Source organism: Melanostigma gelatinosum, assembly GCF_949748355.1.
Source record: "Melanostigma gelatinosum genome assembly, chromosome: 5".
NCBI classification, from domain to species: domain Eukaryota; kingdom Metazoa; phylum Chordata; class Actinopteri; order Perciformes; family Zoarcidae; genus Melanostigma; species Melanostigma gelatinosum.
In genome coordinates, this window is record NC_136638.1 from 686,875 (window position 1) to 708,579 (window position 21,705).

Below are 21,705 nucleotides of genomic sequence, written 5' to 3' on the forward strand. Positions count from 1 at the left end.
TGGTTCTTCTGTGGCCTGGACGGGGGTGTCCGAGCGAAGAGAGCGTGGTGTGCTCCCTGTTCGACGGAGGTCGACGGGAAAAAGCTTTGAGTTGGGGGAAGCAGATAGTTTTATAGAACAGGGGTCGAACCACAGGGGTCCTCGGGTCTCTTGGCTCTCGGCCAATGAGATTGCCGCGGTTACCATGGTTATTTGGGGGGGGGGGGAATTCACACCCGAGTGTGAAATCCCTTTGCTCTTATCAACTACAAATCAGGATGAGACCTTTGCTTGAAACAGTGAAGGCCTGATTGTCTTTGTCCACAGCACATGTTTAAGCCACATGGTCAGAGTCAGACCCCAACATCCCCCCTTTGTTCTGAAGAGCGAGGTGTTGGCTTCGGTCTTTAGAGCAAACCAAGGGCTGGCATGTGCATCCATGTGGTGGGGAAACCTGAAGAGGTGAGACAGTCCAAGTGTTCCTGAGACCAAAAGCAGTGGTTAAAACAGACAGTGTTCATTGTTCATAGAGTTCAAGGTCCATAGTGGTCAAGTTCATGGTGTTCAAGTTCAGAGTTCATTGGCATCTGGGCAGATGACTAAGGTGGCATCTGGGCAGATGACTCTAACTACTTCTACCTACATCTACTATCATACACAATTCAAATCATAGGTGAGCAAAACATTATTCCCAAATAATTCAATCGCTATTATGATGTTGTGATATTCTAGCATTGTGGCATAGTGTCAAAGAAAGTAACAACCCAAATAAAACAAAACACAAAACACAAAAGAGAGAGAAGGAAAGAATAGAAAGACAAGAAGCAGGTGAGGGGCAAACAGTGGTTACTGGTTCAACTCCTAGACAGGACTGGAGTCCGTCGGCGGAGCAGTCATAGGTTGGCTACGTGGTGTTATGAATAGGAGGGAATCCAGTTAGTCTGTCGCTTCTGGATCTATTGGTACATGATATGTGCGTCTATCTCTCTCTCTAATCGGTAGATTTAGAGCGAGTCCTGTGTCTAAGTTTTAGAATCTATCGATATTGGAGTTGCGTTGCCAAGACTATAGGCCAGAGGTACCTGTGAGGGTTGCATAACAGTAGTGGTAGCAGATTTACAGATTTCGTTAGCACGGCTAGTGTGACTAGCTAGGCTGGTCTTTCGCTGCTCCAGCTGTTGACAGCTGAGCCTTCTCGGATGAGGTCCTGGGTTAAATCTGACTGCTACGGCAGAGGTTATGTCTTCTCTGGTTACTTCTGGTAGAGTCTATAAAGCATGCAAAGGGTTGTTCATGAGAGTGGAGCATCAGTTTACAGTCGCAATGAACGTTTCAGGTCATGCAACTGTTCTGGTTGAAGTAGGCTGTGTTAGCGGTTAGTGCATGTCTACAGGGTGAGTTGAAGCATGCAGTTAAACGTCAGTAGTCAATAGTAAGCTGCCATTCTGCCGGTTGGTTTCGGCACTGGCGAGATTAGAGTGTACTTCCTGTGAAGTGCATCTCTCTAAGTTTCTGTTGTCAGAGATCCCACCCCCCTCGCGCTGTTTGAGTGGCGAGGGCAGATATCCCACGTTACCGTCAGCACTCAGGGAAACGTCGCGAACAGTTTCACTCTGGAGTGTGTCATGACGGGCTGGTGATATCTCCCTCCCCCCACCCTCCTAATTAGAGATGGAGACAGGTCCGGCGCACAGGTCAAGTTCAGTTACCTACGGCACTGGCGACTTGACAGGCCCGGGCGATGACTCGGCTGAAAGAAGGCGGTGGCTTCGTTGAACAAGCTGGAGGTGGCTCATGCTGACAGAGCAGGAGAAGAAGGCTTAGTTGACGAAAGATCTTACGAGCTACTCGAAAGGGTGCTCGAAGGGCCTCTAAGGTTGTGGCACCCTAGAGGTGTATGCGAAAAGGTGGGGGAACACATGAGGCTCGTTTCTGACCCGGAGTCGGGTAGAGCAAGAGTGTTATGACCCCCCCAGTAGGACTGAAGAATATGTATAGATTTATACATAACGGGCATTGCCTTTGCGAACAAGGTCGCCCAAGAAGGTTGAAGAACGAGGTGCGAAATGGGAGTGGTTGTTTCCGGAAGTGTGCTGAGTTCTCTTCCCCCCCCCTACCACGTCGACTTGGCAGCAGGGGGAAAGGTCACTTGGCTTAGTCAGGTGAGCTGCGAGTCAGCGTTACCTGATGTGTTGCCCTTGAGGGCGTCTTTCACCCGCCTGGTTCCGTTGGTCTTTCGACCGCCAGGGTTGTTTGTTCCTCGGGGGTGACCAGGGCTCGCTAGGCCAAGTCCTCTCGTCGTCTTCCGACGCTAGGTCGGAGTCGCTCGACTGTTGGATGCCTAAGACTATGGCGGTGTCTTCGTACCGATTTGTCGGCCGTCCGCGTGTCTTCCATGCAAGTTGCGCATATTTCCTAATCTCTGGCATGGTGAGGTTACTCGTTCTGCAGTGCATCGTAACAGCGTATCTCACGTTGTCGTGGAGATTGTGCAAGAATAGCGACTTGAAGGCATGGTCTTCTAGACCTGGGGCGTTACGTCCTTGGAAGTACGCAGATCTCAAGCGCCTGAAGTAGTCTCTCGGAGACTCTAGCCTTTCCTGGGAAATGGCAAAGGCGCAGAGGGTGGCAGAAGCTGGGTCGTTGTACAAGGAGTACTCCTCCCTAAGGGCGTGACAAAGGGATGAATAGCAGTCGCGGATGCTCGGCTGGAGCGTTTCCACGAAAGCGTGGACGCTTCGCGCAGTGGTTTTCCACACTAGCTTTAGCTTTTCGCGCGATGAGGGGCGCAATAGGTCGAGGAGGCAGTGATCGATCTCCCTAAGGTAGTCATCGATGCTCGAGTCGTGATTATCGGGATTAAAGCGCTCTACGTCTTTTACCAGAGACTCAATCTGTCGAGTACGCAGGCCTCCAAGGTTGATGGGGCCTGGGCCGTCCGAGTCGTCTGAGTCTCCATACTCGCGATGGTGGTAACGACTATCATCCTCCCTCCCTGAGGGGGATGGGGTCAGTTCTTGTCGCGTGCGTGAACTGCGTGGAGGATTGCGTTCGCCTGAGGTGGTTTTGAAGCAACCTGGGCCGACTAGGACCTGGTGTTGGTCCTCTCTCCTCCTGGTTGGGGATGTCGCTTTCAAGAAATGCAAGGTGGTTCGGGTCTCGGGGAATGAGGGAGCCGAGACCAAGAAATGACTGGGCTGAAAGGCTCGGTAGGGGGTAGCAGTACCTACCGGGGTTGCTGGAACACCTTGAAGCGCTTTCAGTTTGTCATCACTCTCTGATGCTTTAGAGAGTTCTAGGTTGACCTCTCTGAGGTCCCTGCGCAGGCTACTATTTTCTGACTGTAGGGCTCTACAGTCACGTGACAACTCCTGAACCTCTGTTCGGAGTGTCCAGATCTCGCGTTGCTGCTCGTCGCTCTGTGCCCGGGTTCGGGCAGCTTGCAGCTGCATTTTCTGATGGTAGGTGAGCAGTATTTCGCCGATTACGTTCTGAATCAGGCGCTCTCTGTTACCTGCTGGGTTATTTACATAAGCCACCAGCTGCTCTAATTGCTCGTCGCATAGGACAGCAGTGTATTTTGCAAAGTACTCTCTTTCCTTTGCTGTGAGTCCGAGGACATCAGCCACCGCATCTCGTAATGCGGTGTCTTCTGGAGCTACAGCTCCAGGAATGGGGGATTTCTCGTTGCTCATTCTCTCTAATGAGTGCGACTCCCAATGGTTGTTAATTCCCTAGTGTTAGAACGGAAACTGTTAGTGTTTACGGTTCTCAGTGAAATGTCTAGTTCTGTAACTTAGGATTTCTACTGTTAGGTGTTAATTACTGTTAGTGTTACGGTTCATGCAGGCGCACAGTGAAATGTCTAGCTCTGTGACTTACGTTTCTACTGTTGCTGCTCTGAGGTATCACTACTGCTTTGCAGCCAGAGGTGCGAAAATGCTAATGTGGTTTAGCACTTTGGGCCTGTGACAGCTGTGTGTAACTTCTTTGGAGGGATTTAAGAAAACAAGCAAGGTATTACAAATAAACGATCAAATCTACTACACAGCTGGCTGTTAGTTTAAGAAATGAAACGAATCATTAAACCTGGAAGGGAAACAAAATAAAATTTCGAGAAGGGAATTAAAGATTAAGATTAAAAATCAAAATTTAAAATCAAAAATTTAATTACAATAAGACAAGATTTTGAAGATCAAAGCCTACCTATTTTGGGAAATAAGTTTCAGGAATTTGGATCATTCAAAAGAGGGAAAAAAAATAATTTTTCGAAAAACAAATATGTTTTTGGAAAATTAATTATTCAAAAATAATTATGGATTAATGTGCATATATACTGTAACAAAACTGGAATAACGTACCCTCACACGGGGCACCATTATGTTGGGATCTAAAGGAGCGTGTTTGGGTTATCAGCATTTAAGAAACTGAATTCTTGACATCAATAGAATTATTGATGTATGTAACAATTATTAATCATTATTAATATAAACGGGGCACCACCCTGCGAACAGGGACCAATAACCAAACGATAAAACTAAGTCTCATAATTAGTAGTCACTCATAATGTCAATAGTCTGCGTATGACTATACATTCAGTGACAGTGAAGGTTTTAAGTTCGAGCACAGGCTACTACATACAGTCTTATCAAATACATATGCACAAGTAATCACAGACGACTGCTCCTGAAAGTATAACAGAGTTTATTAAATCAAAATAATAAATGATCAGATCAATTACTATTGCAACCAACAAACGTTATCATACAATTTTATATGCCTAAACTAAAGAATGAATAAAATGGATGCGAGTGTATGTCTGTGTGTGTATGTGTGTGTGTGGGTCTGTGGGTGAACAGGAAGGAGTCTTACAGCTAGAGACTACAAAGATGGCGGCGTCGAGTGACGCTGGCCAAAGGGGAGGGGCCTTAAGAACTACAGCTAGAAACTACAAAGATGGCGGAGTCGAGTGATCCGGACAAAATGGCAGTTAGGCTGCGGTATGTAATCACGTGTGCCTGGGCAGCACGTGTGTTGTGAGGCGCTCGTTTGAACGAGGTTCCCCAGGGGTAGAGCTAGGAGCTGTGTGTGCGTGTTACGTGAGAGGAGGAAAGAGAAAAAAGGTGGGGGCTCATGAATCAGACTTCTGCGCGCGGTCCGCGTTGTAGTGAGCCTGAGTTGGCTGGCTCTATCACGCATAAATATACCGCTGTCGTCTTTGAACTGCCGGTAACATATGCCGTGATAAGCCACGCACCTCAGCTCACTCACAGAGTTGATTTAATGAGGAAAGAATACTACACGAAGTGTAATAAAACAAATGAAAGAAATCAAATGAATCCCAAGCAAACAGTCATAGTTGATACACACATATAGCGGAACTTCTCTGTTCCGTAATGATTGCGCAATATCTCGATATCACGCGACAGTAACTTAAGCACACAAAAACACGGGAATATCAACATATAAATGAATGGCCTGAATTAAACTTAAGTTGATTTAAGCTAAGCTATGCCCAAATGCCAAGAACCTTACTTGTCGATGCTTCGTTGCAACGTTGAAGTGTTCGTGAGCAAAGTAGTCCGTCTTCCTCGTCGGGAAGGGGGACAGGGGGAAGCTGCTTGCAGCGCGGCTTTGCAGCGGGCGCTGTGTGTCGCACGGCGTTTGCTGGTGCGGCTTCGGTCCGTCGTGGCGTGGCTCTGGAGCAAACGCAGGTCCGATCTGTACTCGCTGCAGGGAGGACAGTTTAACTTCGGCTGAGACGACGTGGTCCGTAGGTCTCCCGGTAATCATCGGTCAGGAGAGGAGCGAGGCTTCGTCGGCTCCTCTGTGCCGGTTTGTGCACAAAATAAAAAGAAGCAGAAAGCACTGAACGAATGCTGATGCAGATTCGTTATCGCGGGCTGTTTCGTCCAGCGAAATGGCTCGTGACCTGTCAGGGTTTGATGAGGGTTCGAGGGGCTCCCTCGTGGGGGGAAAGCTGGTTCTTCTGTGGCCTGGACGGGGGTGTCCGAGCGAAGAGAGCGTGGTGTGCTCCCTGTTCGACGGAGGTCGACGGGAAAAAGCTTTGAGTTGGGGGAAGCAGATAGTTTTATAGAACAGGGGTCGAACCACAGGGGTCCTCGGGTCTCTTGGCTCTCGGCCAATGAGATTGCCGCGGTTACCATGGTTATTTGGGGGGGGGGGGAATTCACACCCGAGTGTGAAATCCCTTTGCTCTTATCAACTACAAATCAGGATGAGACCTTTGCTTGAAACAGTGAAGGCCTGATTGTCTTTGTCCACAGCACATGTTTAAGCCACATGGTCAGAGTCAGACCCCAACATCCCCCCTTTGTTCTGAAGAGCGAGGTGTTGGCTTCGGTCTTTAGAGCAAACCAAGGGCTGGCATGTGCATCCATGTGGTGGGGAAACCTGAAGAGGTGAGACAGTCCAAGTGTTCCTGAGACCAAAAGCAGTGGTTAAAACAGACAGTGTTCATTGTTCATAGAGTTCAAGGTCCATAGTGGTCAAGTTCATGGTGTTCAAGTTCAGAGTTCATTGGCATCTGGGCAGATGACTAAGGTGGCATCTGGGCAGATGACTCTAACTACTTCTACCTACATCTACTATCATACACAATTCAAATCATAGGTGAGCAAAACATTATTCCCAAATAATTCAATCGCTATTATGATGTTGTGATATTCTAGCATTGTGGCATAGTGTCAAAGAAAGTAACAACCCAAATAAAACAAAACACAAAACACAAAAGAGAGAGAAGGAAAGAATAGAAAGACAAGAAGCAGGTGAGGGGCAAACAGTGGTTACTGGTTCAACTCCTAGACAGGACTGGAGTCCGTCGGCGGAGCAGTCGTAGGTTGGCTACGTGGTGTTATGAATAGGAGGGAATCCAGTTAGTCTGTCGCTTCTGGATCTATTGGTACATGATATGTGCGTCTATCTCTCTCTCTAATCGGTAGATTTAGAGCGAGTCCTGTGTCTAAGTTTTAGAATCTATCGATATTGGAGTTGCGTTGCCAAGACTATAGGCCAGAGGTACCTGTGAGGGTTGCATAACAGTAGTGGTAGCAGATTTACAGATTTCGTTAGCACGGCTAGTGTGACTAGCTAGGCTGGTCTTTCGCTGCTCCAGCTGTTGACAGCTGAGCCTTCTCGGATGAGGTCCTGGGTTAAATCTGACTGCTACGGCAGAGGTTATGTCTTCTCTGGTTACTTCTGGTAGAGTCTATAAAGCATGCAAAGGGTTGTTCATGAGAGTGGAGCATCAGTTTACAGTCGCAATGAACGTTTCAGGTCATGCAACTGTTCTGGTTGAAGTAGGCTGTGTTAGCGGTTAGTGCATGTCTACAGGGTGAGTTGAAGCATGCAGTTAAACGTCAGTAGTCAATAGTAAGCTGCCATTCTGCCGGTTGGTTTCGGCACTGGCGAGATTAGAGTGTACTTCCTGTGAAGTGCATCTCTCTAAGTTTCTGTTGTCAGAGATCCCACCCCCCTCGCGCTGTTTGAGTGGCGAGGGCAGATATCCCACGTTACCGTCAGCACTCAGGGAAACGTCGCGAACAGTTTCACTCTGGAGTGTGTCATGACGGGCTGGTGATATCTCCCTCCCCCCACCCTCCTAATTAGAGATGGAGACAGGTCCGGCGCACAGGTCAAGTTCAGTTACCTACGGCACTGGCGACTTGACAGGCCCGGGCGATGACTCGGCTGAAAGAAGGCGGTGGCTTCGTTGAACAAGCTGGAGGTGGCTCATGCTGACAGAGCAGGAGAAGAAGGCTTAGTTGACGAAAGATCTTACGAGCTACTCGAAAGGGTGCTCGAAGGGCCTCTAAGGTTGTGGCACCCTAGAGGTGTATGCGAAAAGGTGGGGGAACACATGAGGCTCGTTTCTGACCCGGAGTCGGGTAGAGCAAGAGTGTTATGACCCCCCCAGTAGGACTGAAGAATATGTATAGATTTATACATAACGGGCATTGCCTTTGCGAACAAGGTCGCCCAAGAAGGTTGAAGAACGAGGTGCGAAATGGGAGTGGTTGTTTCCGGAAGTGTGCTGAGTTCTCTTCCCCCCCCCTACCACGTCGACTTGGCAGCAGGGGGAAAGGTCACTTGGCTTAGTCAGGTGAGCTGCGAGTCAGCGTTACCTGATGTGTTGCCCTTGAGGGCGTCTTTCACCCGCCTGGTTCCGTTGGTCTTTCGACCGCCAGGGTTGTTTGTTCCTCGGGGGTGACCAGGGCTCGCTAGGCCAAGTCCTCTCGTCGTCTTCCGACGCTAGGTCGGAGTCGCTCGACTGTTGGATGCCTAAGACTATGGCGGTGTCTTCGTACCGATTTGTCGGCCGTCCGCGTGTCTTCCATGCAAGTTGCGCATATTTCCTAATCTCTGGCATGGTGAGGTTACTCGTTCTGCAGTGCATCGTAACAGCGTATCTCACGTTGTCGTGGAGATTGTGCAAGAATAGCGACTTGAAGGCATGGTCTTCTAGACCTGGGGCGTTACGTCCTTGGAAGTACGCAGATCTCAAGCGCCTGAAGTAGTCTCTCGGAGACTCTAGCCTTTCCTGGGAAATGGCAAAGGCGCAGAGGGTGGCAGAAGCTGGGTCGTTGTACAAGGAGTACTCCTCCCTAAGGGCGTGACAAAGGGATGAATAGCAGTCGCGGATGCTCGGCTGGAGCGTTTCCACGAAAGCGTGGACGCTTCGCGCAGTGGTTTTCCACACTAGCTTTAGCTTTTCGCGCGATGAGGGGCGCAATAGGTCGAGGAGGCAGTGATCGATCTCCCTAAGGTAGTCATCGATGCTCGAGTCGTGATTATCGGGATTAAAGCGCTCTACGTCTTTTACCAGAGACTCAATCTGTCGAGTACGCAGGCCTCCAAGGTTGATGGGGCCTGGGCCGTCCGAGTCGTCTGAGTCTCCATACTCGCGATGGTGGTAACGACTATCATCCTCCCTCCCTGAGGGGGATGGGGTCAGTTCTTGTCGCGTGCGTGAACTGCGTGGAGGATTGCGTTCGCCTGAGGTGGTTTTGAAGCAACCTGGGCCGACTAGGACCTGGTGTTGGTCCTCTCTCCTCCTGGTTGGGGATGTCGCTTTCAAGAAATGCAAGGTGGTTCGGGTCTCGGGGAATGAGGGAGCCGAGACCAAGAAATGACTGGGCTGAAAGGCTCGGTAGGGGGTAGCAGTACCTACCGGGGTTGCTGGAACACCTTGAAGCGCTTTCAGTTTGTCATCACTCTCTGATGCTTTAGAGAGTTCTAGGTTGACCTCTCTGAGGTCCCTGCGCAGGCTACTATTTTCTGACTGTAGGGCTCTACAGTCACGTGACAACTCCTGAACCTCTGTTCGGAGTGTCCAGATCTCGCGTTGCTGCTCGTCGCTCTGTGCCCGGGTTCGGGCAGCTTGCAGCTGCATTTTCTGATGGTAGGTGAGCAGTATTTCGCCGATTACGTTCTGAATCAGGCGCTCTCTGTTACCTGCTGGGTTATTTACATAAGCCACCAGCTGCTCTAATTGCTCGTCGCATAGGACAGCAGTGTATTTTGCAAAGTACTCTCTTTCCTTTGCTGTGAGTCCGAGGACATCAGCCACCGCATCTCGTAATGCGGTGTCTTCTGGAGCTACAGCTCCAGGAATGGGGGATTTCTCGTTGCTCATTCTCTCTAATGAGTGCGACTCCCAATGGTTGTTAATTCCCTAGTGTTAGAACGGAAACTGTTAGTGTTTACGGTTCTCAGTGAAATGTCTAGTTCTGTAACTTAGGATTTCTACTGTTAGGTGTTAATTACTGTTAGTGTTACGGTTCATGCAGGCGCACAGTGAAATGTCTAGCTCTGTGACTTACGTTTCTACTGTTGCTGCTCTGAGGTATCACTACTGCTTTGCAGCCAGAGGTGCGAAAATGCTAATGTGGTTTAGCACTTTGGGCCTGTGACAGCTGTGTGTAACTTCTTTGGAGGGATTTAAGAAAACAAGCAAGGTATTACAAATAAACGATCAAATCTACTACACAGCTGGCTGTTAGTTTAAGAAATGAAACGAATCATTAAACCTGGAAGGGAAACGAAATAAAATTTCGAGAAGGGAATTAAAGATTAAGATTAAAAATCAAAATTTAAAATCAAAAATTTAATTACAATAAGACAAGATTTTGAAGATCAAAGCCTAGCTATTTTGGGAAATAAGTTTCAGGAATTTGGATCATTCAAAAGAGGGAAAAAAAATAATTTTTCGAAAAACAAATATGTTTTTGGAAAATTAATTATTCAAAAATAATTATGGATTAATGTGCATATATACTGTAACAAAACTGGAATAACGTACCCTCACACGGGGCACCATTATGTTGGGATCTAAAGGAGCGTGTTTGGGTTATCAGCATTTAAGAAACTGAATTCTTGACATCAATAGAATTATTGATGTATGTAACAATTATTAATCATTATTAATATAAACGGGGCACCACCCTGCGAACAGGGACCAATAACCAAACGATAAAACTAAGTCTCATAATTAGTAGTCACTCATAATGTCAATAGTCTGCGTATGACTATACATTCAGTGACAGTGAAGGTTTTAAGTTCGAGCACAGGCTACTACATACAGTCTTATCAAATACATATGCACAAGTAATCACAGACGACTGCTCCTGAAAGTATAACAGAGTTTATTAAATCAAAATAATAAATGATCAGATCAATTACTATTGCAACCAACAAACGTTATCATACAATTTTATATGCCTAAACTAAAGAATGAATAAAATGGATGCGAGTGTATGTCTGTGTGTGTATGTGTGTGTGTGGGTCTGTGGGTGAACAGGAAGGAGTCTTACAGCTAGAGACTACAAAGATGGCGGCGTCGAGTGACGCTGGCCAAAGGGGAGGGGCCTTAAGAACTACAGCTAGAAACTACAAAGATGGCGGAGTCGAGTGATCCGGACAAAATGGCAGTTAGGCTGCGGTATGTAATCACGTGTGCCTGGGCAGCACGTGTGTTGTGAGGCGCTCGTTTGAACGAGGTTCCCCAGGGGTAGAGCTAGGAGCTGTGTGTGCGTGTTACGTGAGAGGGGGAAAGAGAAAAAAGGTGGGGGCTCATGAATCAGACTTCTGCGCGCGGTCCGCGTTGTAGTGAGCCTGAGTTGGCTGGCTCTATCACGCATAAATATACCGCTGTCGTCTTTGAACTGCCGGTAACATATGCCGTGATAAGCCACGCACCTCAGCTCACTCACAGAGTTGATTTAATGAGGAAAGAATACTACACGAAGTGTAATAAAACAAATGAAAGAAATCAAATGAATCCCAAGCAAACAGTCATAGTTGATACACACATATAGCGGAACTTCTCTGTTCCGTAATGATTGCGCAATATCTCGATATCACGCGACAGTAACTTAAGCACACAAAAACACGGGAATATCAACATATAAATGAATGGCCTGAATTAAACTTAAGTTGATTTAAGCTAAGCTATGCCCAAATGCCAAGAACCTTACTTGTCGATGCTTCGTTGCAACGTTGAAGTGTTCGTGAGCAAAGTAGTCCGTCTTCCTCGTCGGGAAGGGGGACAGGGGGAAGCTGCTTGCAGCGCGGCTTTGCAGCGGGCGCTGTGTGTCGCACGGCGTTTGCTGGTGCGGCTTCGGTCCGTCGTGGCGTGGCTCTGGAGCAAACGCAGGTCCGATCTGTACTCGCTGCAGGGAGGACAGTTTAACTTCGGCTGAGACGACGTGGTCCGTAGGTCTCCCGGTAATCATCGGTCAGGAGAGGAGCGAGGCTTCGTCGGCTCCTCTGTGCCGGTTTGTGCACAAAATAAAAAGAAGCAGAAAGCACTGAACGAATGCTGATGCAGATTCGTTATCGCGGGCTGTTTCGTCCAGCGAAATGGCTCGTGACCTGTCAGGGTTTGATGAGGGTTCGAGGGGCTCCCTCGTGGGGGGAAAGCTGGTTCTTCTGTGGCCTGGACGGGGGTGTCCGAGCGAAGAGAGCGTGGTGTGCTCCCTGTTCGACGGAGGTCGACGGGAAAAAGCTTTGAGTTGGGGGAAGCAGATAGTTTTATAGAACAGGGGTCGAACCACAGGGGTCCTCGGGTCTCTTGGCTCTCGGCCAATGAGATTGCCGCGGTTACCATGGTTATTTGGGGGGGGGGGGAATTCACACCCGAGTGTGAAATCCCTTTGCTCTTATCAACTACAAATCAGGATGAGACCTTTGCTTGAAACAGTGAAGGCCTGATTGTCTTTGTCCACAGCACATGTTTAAGCCACATGGTCAGAGTCAGACCCCAACACAGTTCAATGTTCAGGAACATTTCCTGCATGGGCGAGTGTGTGAATGGGAGCAGGGAGCGATATTCAGGGACATCTGAACTGCCAATTTCCCACATCACGGCCGAGTAACATTTTGGGGGAAATACCGGAACGGCCGTGTTGTGACTGAAAGCAGTAGTATTTCAGGGACAAGCACCAAGAGTCACGTCTGTCTGACGAAAGGCGCTTTTATGTGGAATGAGCAAACCAACCACAAGACTCCGCTGATGACGTATTTAAATCCGCCACTTATTACAGTTTGGCATATTGCACACTGAATATTTCATACATTTCAAGAAATAAAAATGTAAAACAACGGCAAGAGTGCTGACAGATCAAAACAGAGTTAACGTATGGTGGGTAACGGAGGGTGGGTGCTATGCCTCCACAATGACAGCGTCATCAACGGTAACTGCCGTGAACGCAGTGCACAGCGTAGGCGATTAGCCAGTGGGACACGCACACTGGGACTCGCATGCACTAACGCCGGGTTCCCACTGGATGCAGAAGATGCAGAAGTAAGGGCCACGCCTCTCAGAGAAGTGCTGCCCACATCCTTCCGGCGCCCATGTCAACCATAGAGCTGTGCACACAGGCCCCGCCCCGCCGCGGCGCTCCTGGCGTGTGACCCGCGAGCCGCAATCGACTCTGGCAAGAAAACACACTTGTTACACAAAACAAAATCAGTCGCTCAGATTACAACACGCATAGAGGTAATATGACTTCAGTCTCTGCTCAGGTTGACATTACTTGACTATATTTTCATATCAAACAGTCGTTTGCTGCTATATTAATACTTTCTGTAATCATTTTGGATTCAGCCCTGTTGGAAACGAAAAGGAGCGTGTTTGGGTTATCAGCATCAAAGAAAACTAAATCATTGACATCAATAGAATTATTAATGTCAGCAAAATGATTAATGATTATTAATAATAACGGGGCACCACCCTGCGAACAGGGACCAATGGACCAATAACGATAAACTAAGTCTCATAATTAGTGTTCACTTACAATGTAGTCTGAGTACTATTACACATTCAGAGTGACAGTGAAGGGTTAAGTTCGAGCACAGACCACATATACAGTTATTATCACAATACATGCACAAAGTAATCACAGACAGCTGCTCTTTAAAATATAACAGTTTATTAAGTTCTAATACTAATGATCTCGTCAACTAATATCTAAACTAACAACTATACATTCATGAGCACGCTATCTAAAATCAACAGACTATTGAAAAGAGGGGGGGTGTGTGTGTGTGCGTGTGTGCGCGCGTACGTGTGCGTGTGTGTGCGTGTGCGTGTGTGTGCGTGTGCGTGTGTGAGATTAAGATTGTCCGCGCTAGAGTTCAGAAAACTGTTCTCTCCGTCAGAGGAGCAGACACAGCGGCTCTTTGTCACAGATGCGGTTCTGACCTTTGACTTGATGAGAAGCAGTTCCCGAACTCACTGCGCTGTCTCAACACCAATCACGGCAGCACGGAATACACAGTAGCTTCTACACAACACTAGCGATCTCAGGGATCGGCAGTGTCGGCGATCATAAAGCTTACATCACGTTATAAAACTGAACAGTACTTTAAGCACAAAGATAAAATAAACACAATGAACTCTACTTCTTCTCTGTCCAGACTCTATTTCGCCTTAAGAGTGAGTTGCAATAGTGGAGATTGTGGGGGGGGGGGGGTGAGGTCCTTCTGAGCTCGGTGGAACTCAGGCATGCATGGGGGAGAGGAGAGATGCGTCTCTCGCTCTCTGAAGAAGAAACAAGCTTCTTCACTTCTGCAGGCAAAAATGGTTTGTGTCATCGTGGATGCGAATAAAAATAAGATAAAACAAACCAGCGAATCTGAACTGTTAAACCTCGGATTTATTTTAAAAGGGGAGCAAACGCTGCGTGTGTGTGCCTCCTGCCCGACCGGGCGGATCGTTGGAGAAAGCGTGGAGCTGAGGGGCTCCGTGGGTAGAAAGGTGGCTGAACCACAGGGGTCCTGGGGTGTCTTGGCCCTCGGCCAATTAGATTGCCGCGGTGCGTTCAGGTAACCTCAGGAAAGCATCATTTTTGGGGGTATCTGGTTGTCTTACCGGAAGTCCCGCCTTGGCATCCCTGCTTTCATCCAATGAGAGCAGTGTTTCATTTGGGGGGAGGAAACTCACACCCTTATGTGAACTTCTTCAGAGTTGGGGGTTTGGTGCTCATCAAACTACAACCAGGATGAAACCTTTGCTTGCCAAAGGGAAGGCCTGACTCGCTTTGTCTCACAGCACATGTTGAAGCCATATAGTCAGATTCCAACAGCCCCTTTAAACATTGGAATATTCATGACAAAATGATGCATTTTTAAAAGAACAGACCTTGGCCCTAGACCGAAACATTGAAAAAGGAGATACAATGTCTGTGCTCTCCACCTTACACGTGCACATGCAAAATGACTACTGTGCGTGTTTGTGTTTCAGGTGCATTTGAGGACGGGGTAGCTGAGGGTGAGATTGAAGAAGGGATGCAGCCAATCTCAGCTCTACGCCTGGTGGTGCACTCTGACGCTGACGTCTGGGCTCTACTGAGCGAGGTCTGACCTGAGAGCTTGTGTGTATTTGCAGGTGTTTGAATGTGTGTGTGTGGACTTACACTCACAGATCAATGAAACAGCAGTACCGTAAAGGATGTTTACATAAGATTCATAAAGAGTTCAGTTAGTAGGAAATGAGCCGCTGCATCACACAATACACTTGCCAGCATCACAATCCCCGTGCACCAGTGGCGGGCCGTGCATTTAATACCTGGGCCTTCACTGCTGTCCTCATTATGACGCCACAGCTATGGTTATTATTTGTTTTGTGTAAAAATGAAGCTCAACAACTATAAATACACGAACAGCAGATACATGAATACGCAGAGAGTGCGTCTGACTGCTGCGTCTCCTCTGCTGTGAGAGTAACAGCCTGTGAGTGCTTTGGGGCTCACAGCAGCACCCGCTGCTCGTTCACGACAGTGCAGAACGTACGAGCTTTCACGTCAGAGTCACAACACCAGAACAAGTCTCCAACAACACCAGAACAAGTATCCAACAACACCAGAACAGTCTCCAACAACACCAGAACAGTCTCCAACAACACCAGAACAGTCTCCAACACCACCAGAACAGTCTCCAACACCACCAGAACAGTCTCCAACACCACCAGATCAGTCTCCAACAACACCAGAACAAGTCTCCAACACCACCAGAACAGTCTCCAACAACACCAGAACAAGTCTCCAACAACACCAGAACAAGTCTCCAACAACACCAGAACAGTCTCCAACACCAGAACAGGTCTCCAACACCAGAACAGGTCTCCAACACCAGAACAGTCTCCAACACCAGAACAGTCTCCAACACCAGAACAAGTCTCCAACAACACCAGAACAAGTCTCCAACACCAGAACAAGTCTCCAACACCAGAACAAGTCTCCAACACCAGAACAGGTCTCCAACACCAGAACAGTCTCCAACACCAGAACAGTCTCCAACAACACCAGAACAGGTCTCCAACACCAGAACAAGTCTCCAACACCACCAGAACAGGTCTCCAACAACCACCAGAACAGGTCTCCAACACCAGAACAGTCTCCAACACCAGAACAAGTCTCCAACAACACCAGAACAAGTCTCCAACAACACCAGAACAGTCTCCAACACCAGAACAGTCTCCAACACCAGAACCAGTCTCCAACACCAGAACAAGTCTCCAACAACACCAGAACAAGTCTCCAACAACACCAGAACAGGTCTCCAACAACACCAGAACAGGTCTCCAACAACACCAGTACAGGTCTCCAACAACACCAGAACAGGTCTCCAACAACACCAGAACAAGTCTCCAACACCAGAACAAGTTTGCAACATTGGATTTAACAATAGTTCCTATCACATATAAAACCAAACAAAAATCCATCTTCATAAAAACAAGTTGTACAAATATAAAAGTCGATAAATATAAACAAGCATATTAAAGCTACTGCAGATGGAGTTCACTTACCAGAGCTGCTGTTCACTCTTTAAAGATAAAGTCCATCCTCCTTTCTTTGTTAACAAAGAGTTTAATCTCACGTTGTTCAGTACAAAATGTGTTTTAGTTCCAGTAAGAAGTCCTTCTCCATTCATTCAGTGAAGACAGTCGAGCCTCCCCAGTTGTATTTCTTCAATATGTTTTAATGCGTTTGAGGCTGTCCGTTCACAGAGGCAGCAGATGTTGGGATTGTCACCGTCCAACATGTCAGGCTAGCCCACTGACCAATCACGTAGCTATAGGCCAGCTAGCAGCTCTGACACGTCAAAGAATACGCCCAACATGTCACACTAAAGATCTGATTGGTTGAAGACTGACAATCAACAATATCGTCCCCATTCACTTAAAGTGCACATGGATTCACGTGCGAGACTGCAGGCCTCTGGCTCTGTTCTACCTCGAGACACAGAGGTGAGATCTGATTGGATAAAAGCTCTACTTAAAACAAGCTCCACTGGAAGCAGAGCAACTGAGGAAGACAGTAGCTTGCAATGAGAACATAAGATAATGGGAAAATATTTTTATAAATTATAATACATGTAGTGTATTTAAGAAACATTATTAAATTATAAAATAGATATAGCTTTGTGATTCTGTTTAGACCAGCAGAGAAGGCCTTGCAGGCCCTGACGGCCCGCCACTGATGAACATAGATCATACATACACTTATGCATAAGCATGCTTAAATACACATGTCAACAATAGCTACGAATAATAAGACCAGGTGTGATCAACACAGATAATGATCAAGTCCCAATATGTTAGTCTCCAATAAAATCATATTATATCATACTACTTGTTGCTGTTCCATAATTTGATGGAGGATGGAATTAATTCATTTTTGTACTGATTTAGCCTGCAGAGTGGCATTCTAAGCACAGATTATTCATACAGCAGCTGAAGATAGTGATGTTCTTTTTTTGGTATATCATCAGTAGTATATTTATAAACTTTCTTATTAAAACAAATATAGTCAGGAACAATCACTAAAAGTATGTCAGGTGAGTAAACCACACACGCAGTTAAGGCCATAAGTATTTGGACTGTGACACAATTGTTCTAACGTTGCCTCTTTAAATGACTCAGTCAACATGTGGCTGAAGTGAAGACTTTCAGCTTTAATTCAATGGATATGACTAAATTATTACAATAACCGTTTAGGGATTACAGCCATTTTTATACAGCCCCCCACATTTTCAGAGGCTCAAAAGAAATTGGACAAAGTAACATGATTGTGAATATAATCATTATTTTTAATACTTGGAGGAAAATCCTTTGCAGCCAATGACTGCCTGAAGTCTGGCACCATGAACATCACCAAAAGCGTGACTTTTTTCCCGGCTCAGTTTTATCTTCAGAAAGTGAAAAGCCTGCTGGCTTGGGTTGAGATCAGGTGACTGACTTCGCCAATTGAAGAATATTCCATTTCTTTGCCTTGAGGATCTCTTGGGTTGTGTTCACATTATCTTTTGGGTCATAATCCACTGTGAGGCGCCTCTGTGAGCTGAATCTGAACAGATAGTCGGGGGTCGGCGCCGCATGCAGCTCTTCAGCCCTCTGAGTCTACAGCCACACTAAACGTTTTAAAACGGGTTTTAACAAACTAAAAGGAATATCACGTGACTCTTCACGTACACTGGGCATGATGGTGCCGATGCAAACAGGAAGTAGATTGGTTGCTAAGTTAAAAACGTATGAAAGGTCGTGTTTGATACTTAAGATCTTCTCTAAAACACTTACACATCATGGTTTACTCGATTATGAGTCCATGAATGTGGTCAACACACGTCTCATGTCCTCTGTGTTGTTGTCTGTTCTCACTCGGAGCTCTGCTGGTGGCTGAAGTCTCTGTCCTACTGGAGACCAACTACCGCTTTTGTTCCTTCACATTTTATGCGTGGACAGCTGCTTCCTCTGCAAACATGCAGACTTTAACAGGACAACAGCTTCTAGTAAAGACAACGCCTGCAATCAGTTGTCCATGTTGAATTGACCTGGTAGTCGATCGACAATCAATAATGTTGTTTGTGACTTTCCGGGTAAGGGTCACGTGATAGGGGCGTGACGAATCAGGGAAGGACACGTCGTGACTGCCAAGAACCAATCAAGCAGTCAACACGTGATCGTTTCCAAATGTATGCGTTTACGCTGTCTACACGACAAAGCAAACCCGGACTTTCCAAACTCCTCCTTTTGGTGTTGGTGAGCTTGCAGTGAATTCCTTCTTTGAATGTATTTGGTCATTCCTAATGTTTCTGCTGTCTGACTGATGGTTTGTTGAGTGTTTTGCAGCCTAACAATGGCCTCCTTCACTTGCATCCTCCTTCACTTGCATCCTCCTTCACTTGCATCGACACCTTTTTGGTCCAGCTGCTGAGAGTTCCAAGGACCGGCTACCAAATGCAAATCTAACATTTTGAATCCTGATATCGTCATCATTTGTCATGAACTAGTGACAGAACCGACCACACCTGGCCATGAACCCGTTTGTCAGATAATCATTCAATTACTTCTGTGTAAAAATGGCCATAATTCCACAACGGTTCATGTAATATTTTAGTTTTATCCATTGAATTGAAGCTGAAAGTCTACACTTCAACCACATGTTGAAGTCCTTTCTAATCCATTGGAGTCGTGTAAAGAGGCAAAATTAGAAACATTGTGTCACAGTCCAAATACTTACGGCCCTGACTGCATATACATGTGTTTTAATAACTACTGGTCACCACATACCCTTTCATTTGACATGGGAAGCGGAAGAGGTGTTCCTCTGAAATGGTAAATGGACTTATATGCATTTATATCACGCCTTTCTAATCTTCCAACCACTCAAAGTGTTGGACACTACATGTCACTTTTAACACACTGAGGCTGCCAAGCGAGGTGTAACCTGCCCATCAGGGTTGACACCTCCCTTACTTTCCTGATACTATTGTCACATGTCAGATTGTCCTCATGGGCTGACCTCGTTTGGCTGCCTTCTGTTGAGTTTCACTGAGCTGAACTGGAGTCGTGTATAGAGGGCACATTGTTAAACTGCTCTGCTTTTATATTTTAGTAAATATGCCTGTTAACTTTTCCCAATTGTCAGATGAGGAGATCAATAACAGAAGTGTGCGGCTGTTTTATTTTACTGCTAACACACTAAAATGAAACATAAAGCACAATTTAAAAAAACACATTTTCTGCTCGGCACCCATTTTGCAATTCAACATGGCACACTGTGCACAGTTCTCTACAGAAGACACATGAATCTGACAAAGGCATTCAAAATGCCACACCCATGGACCAATTGGCTAATACTCGTCTCATCAATCATTACATAAGCACTGATAAAAACCACAGGCACCAGCTTACAACAACAACGGAAGCCAACACAGCGGCAAGAGGCCAGTTTTTAAAAATGTTGATTTGCAACTCGAAAATAATCTTAAAAATGAATAATCCTGCCCTCTGGCTATTACAAAAAAGAATCCACACCTGTCACCATTTGTGGATCACAGTAGCTAACAGAGCAATATGAAGAAGAAGGAAGAAAGGTGTGTTTGGATATGAGATATCGTTTTCATTTCCAAAACAATGTGGCTGAAGTCATTCAAGGGAAACTTGATCTGTGGTCCCGCAATGCAGGCTGTGTGTCTGTGCGTGCGTGTGTGCGTGCGTGCAGGTTTGCTTAACACTCTTGTTCCTGTCTGTCAGATACTCATTTCAGTTTGAAGACCACAGAAAGGAGGAAACCAGCGCTGCCATCAGGTCCAGTGTTTCTCCTGATCAATCTGCTCCCTCTGCTGGAGGAGCACTGTCACTACAGAGACTTTCTTTACAAGGATTACATGAAGTGCCGACACCGCCTGTGACTGGTCTGTGAAGAAGGTTCAGTGTTCGTTCTGAGGTCAGACTGCAATATCAAACATGTGGAACTTCGCTTGTGAATTGACCAAAATAACTGTCTCAGAGTAGCTGTTGAAGAGCTCATTGGTAAAACAGCAACGCGACTGTATGATTAATTAATTACATTTTATTTTGGTGTAATAAATAAAGAAACTAATGATACCGCCTCATCTTTAGAGTATTTAATTTCAGCTCCTTTCTTTTTTCTGCCCACATTTATATGTCCTACAAAACTACAAAACGGGTTTCCCAAAGAACTATAATTTCGTGTAACAAGCAAACAGCCTTTGTAAAACCTCACAGGTTTTCTGTCATTACGGCTCATTCCACCTCTGCTCAGGCTGAAGGTGGGCCTGAGCTTTGATGGGAATGTATTAGGTCACAAATGTTCCAATAACAATGAAAGAAAGGTGTAGTTCGTCCCGCCTGAAAGGTTTTACAAGGCTAACGGGAGACTCATGAAGATATCACGAAATTAATCTACGGTCCTGAGCAGAGGTCTAACACACCAACATGTGTGTGATACAGCTTGTTTGAATTGACTATTAAAGGATTAGGCTGACAGTGTTTTACTTATTGTCATCAAATCCGAAAGCAACAATGAATTCAACGAACAAGTATTGCATATGAATCCAAAGCCTGATGTGTATCCTTCCATGGTCTCAGAACCAAAGAGCTGAGAGCCACAGACGGGGGAAGATGTCAGAAAGTACCAACACATTGTTGGTTGTTGTCTTTTTGTGGGAAAACATAGAATACAGCCGGCCGTACCCTTAAAATGGTGCTATTTAAAAATGGTATCCTTTAGAGTGGAAAAGCCTCGTTAATAACATATCTTACATCTGTTCAAGCCTGGTGTCTATTACGCATTACATCAGTGTGATGGTGTCAAATACTGATGTGGTGTCACATGCCCACTGGGATTATTGTTCATGTAATTCTATATTTCATAACTTCGAAACTTGAAGTACACAAATGTCAGATTCTTAACATTGTCTTTGTTCAGACTGTTCCGAATTTGAATGAAAGTTTTGCTGATTTTAGAGTCTTATTTAGGCAAAACTCTTAAGAAATTTAACCTTTGGTTTGTTTTGTTCATGAAAAAAAGGGAGTTGTATGAAACATGTTGTTGGGATCTAAAGGAGCGTGTTTGGGTTATCAGCATTTAAGAAACTGAATTCTTGACATCAATAGAATTATTGATGTATGTAACAATTATTAATGATTATTAATATAAACGGGGCACCACCCTGCGAACAGGGACCAATAACCAAACGATAAAACTAAGTCTCATAATTAGTAGTCACTCATAATGTCAATAGTCTGCGTATGACTATACATTCAGTGACAGTGAAGGTTTTAAGTTCGAGCACAGGCTACTACATACAGTCTTATCAAATACATATGCACAAGTAATCACAGACGACTGCTCCTGAAAGTATAACAGAGTTTATTGAATCAAAATAATAAATGATCAA

General features: G+C 46.0%; 1 protein-coding gene across 1 annotated transcript in view; it reads left to right on the top strand.

Moving 5' to 3' along the window:
* The window catches only part of LOC306777575 (alpha-1,3-mannosyl-glycoprotein 4-beta-N-acetylglucosaminyltransferase B), a gene marked incomplete at both ends in the record, with an annotated part of 79,995 nt that extends 65,133 nt beyond the window's left edge, over nt 1-14,862 (top strand). Inside the window, one exon of the mRNA XM_079268738.1 lies at nt 14,744-14,862. Within this exon, the coding sequence (XP_079124864.1) occupies nt 14,744-14,862 (119 nt within the window). The remainder of the gene's footprint in view (nt 1-14,743) is intronic.
* Between the last annotated feature and the right edge of the window lie 6,843 nt (nt 14,863-21,705).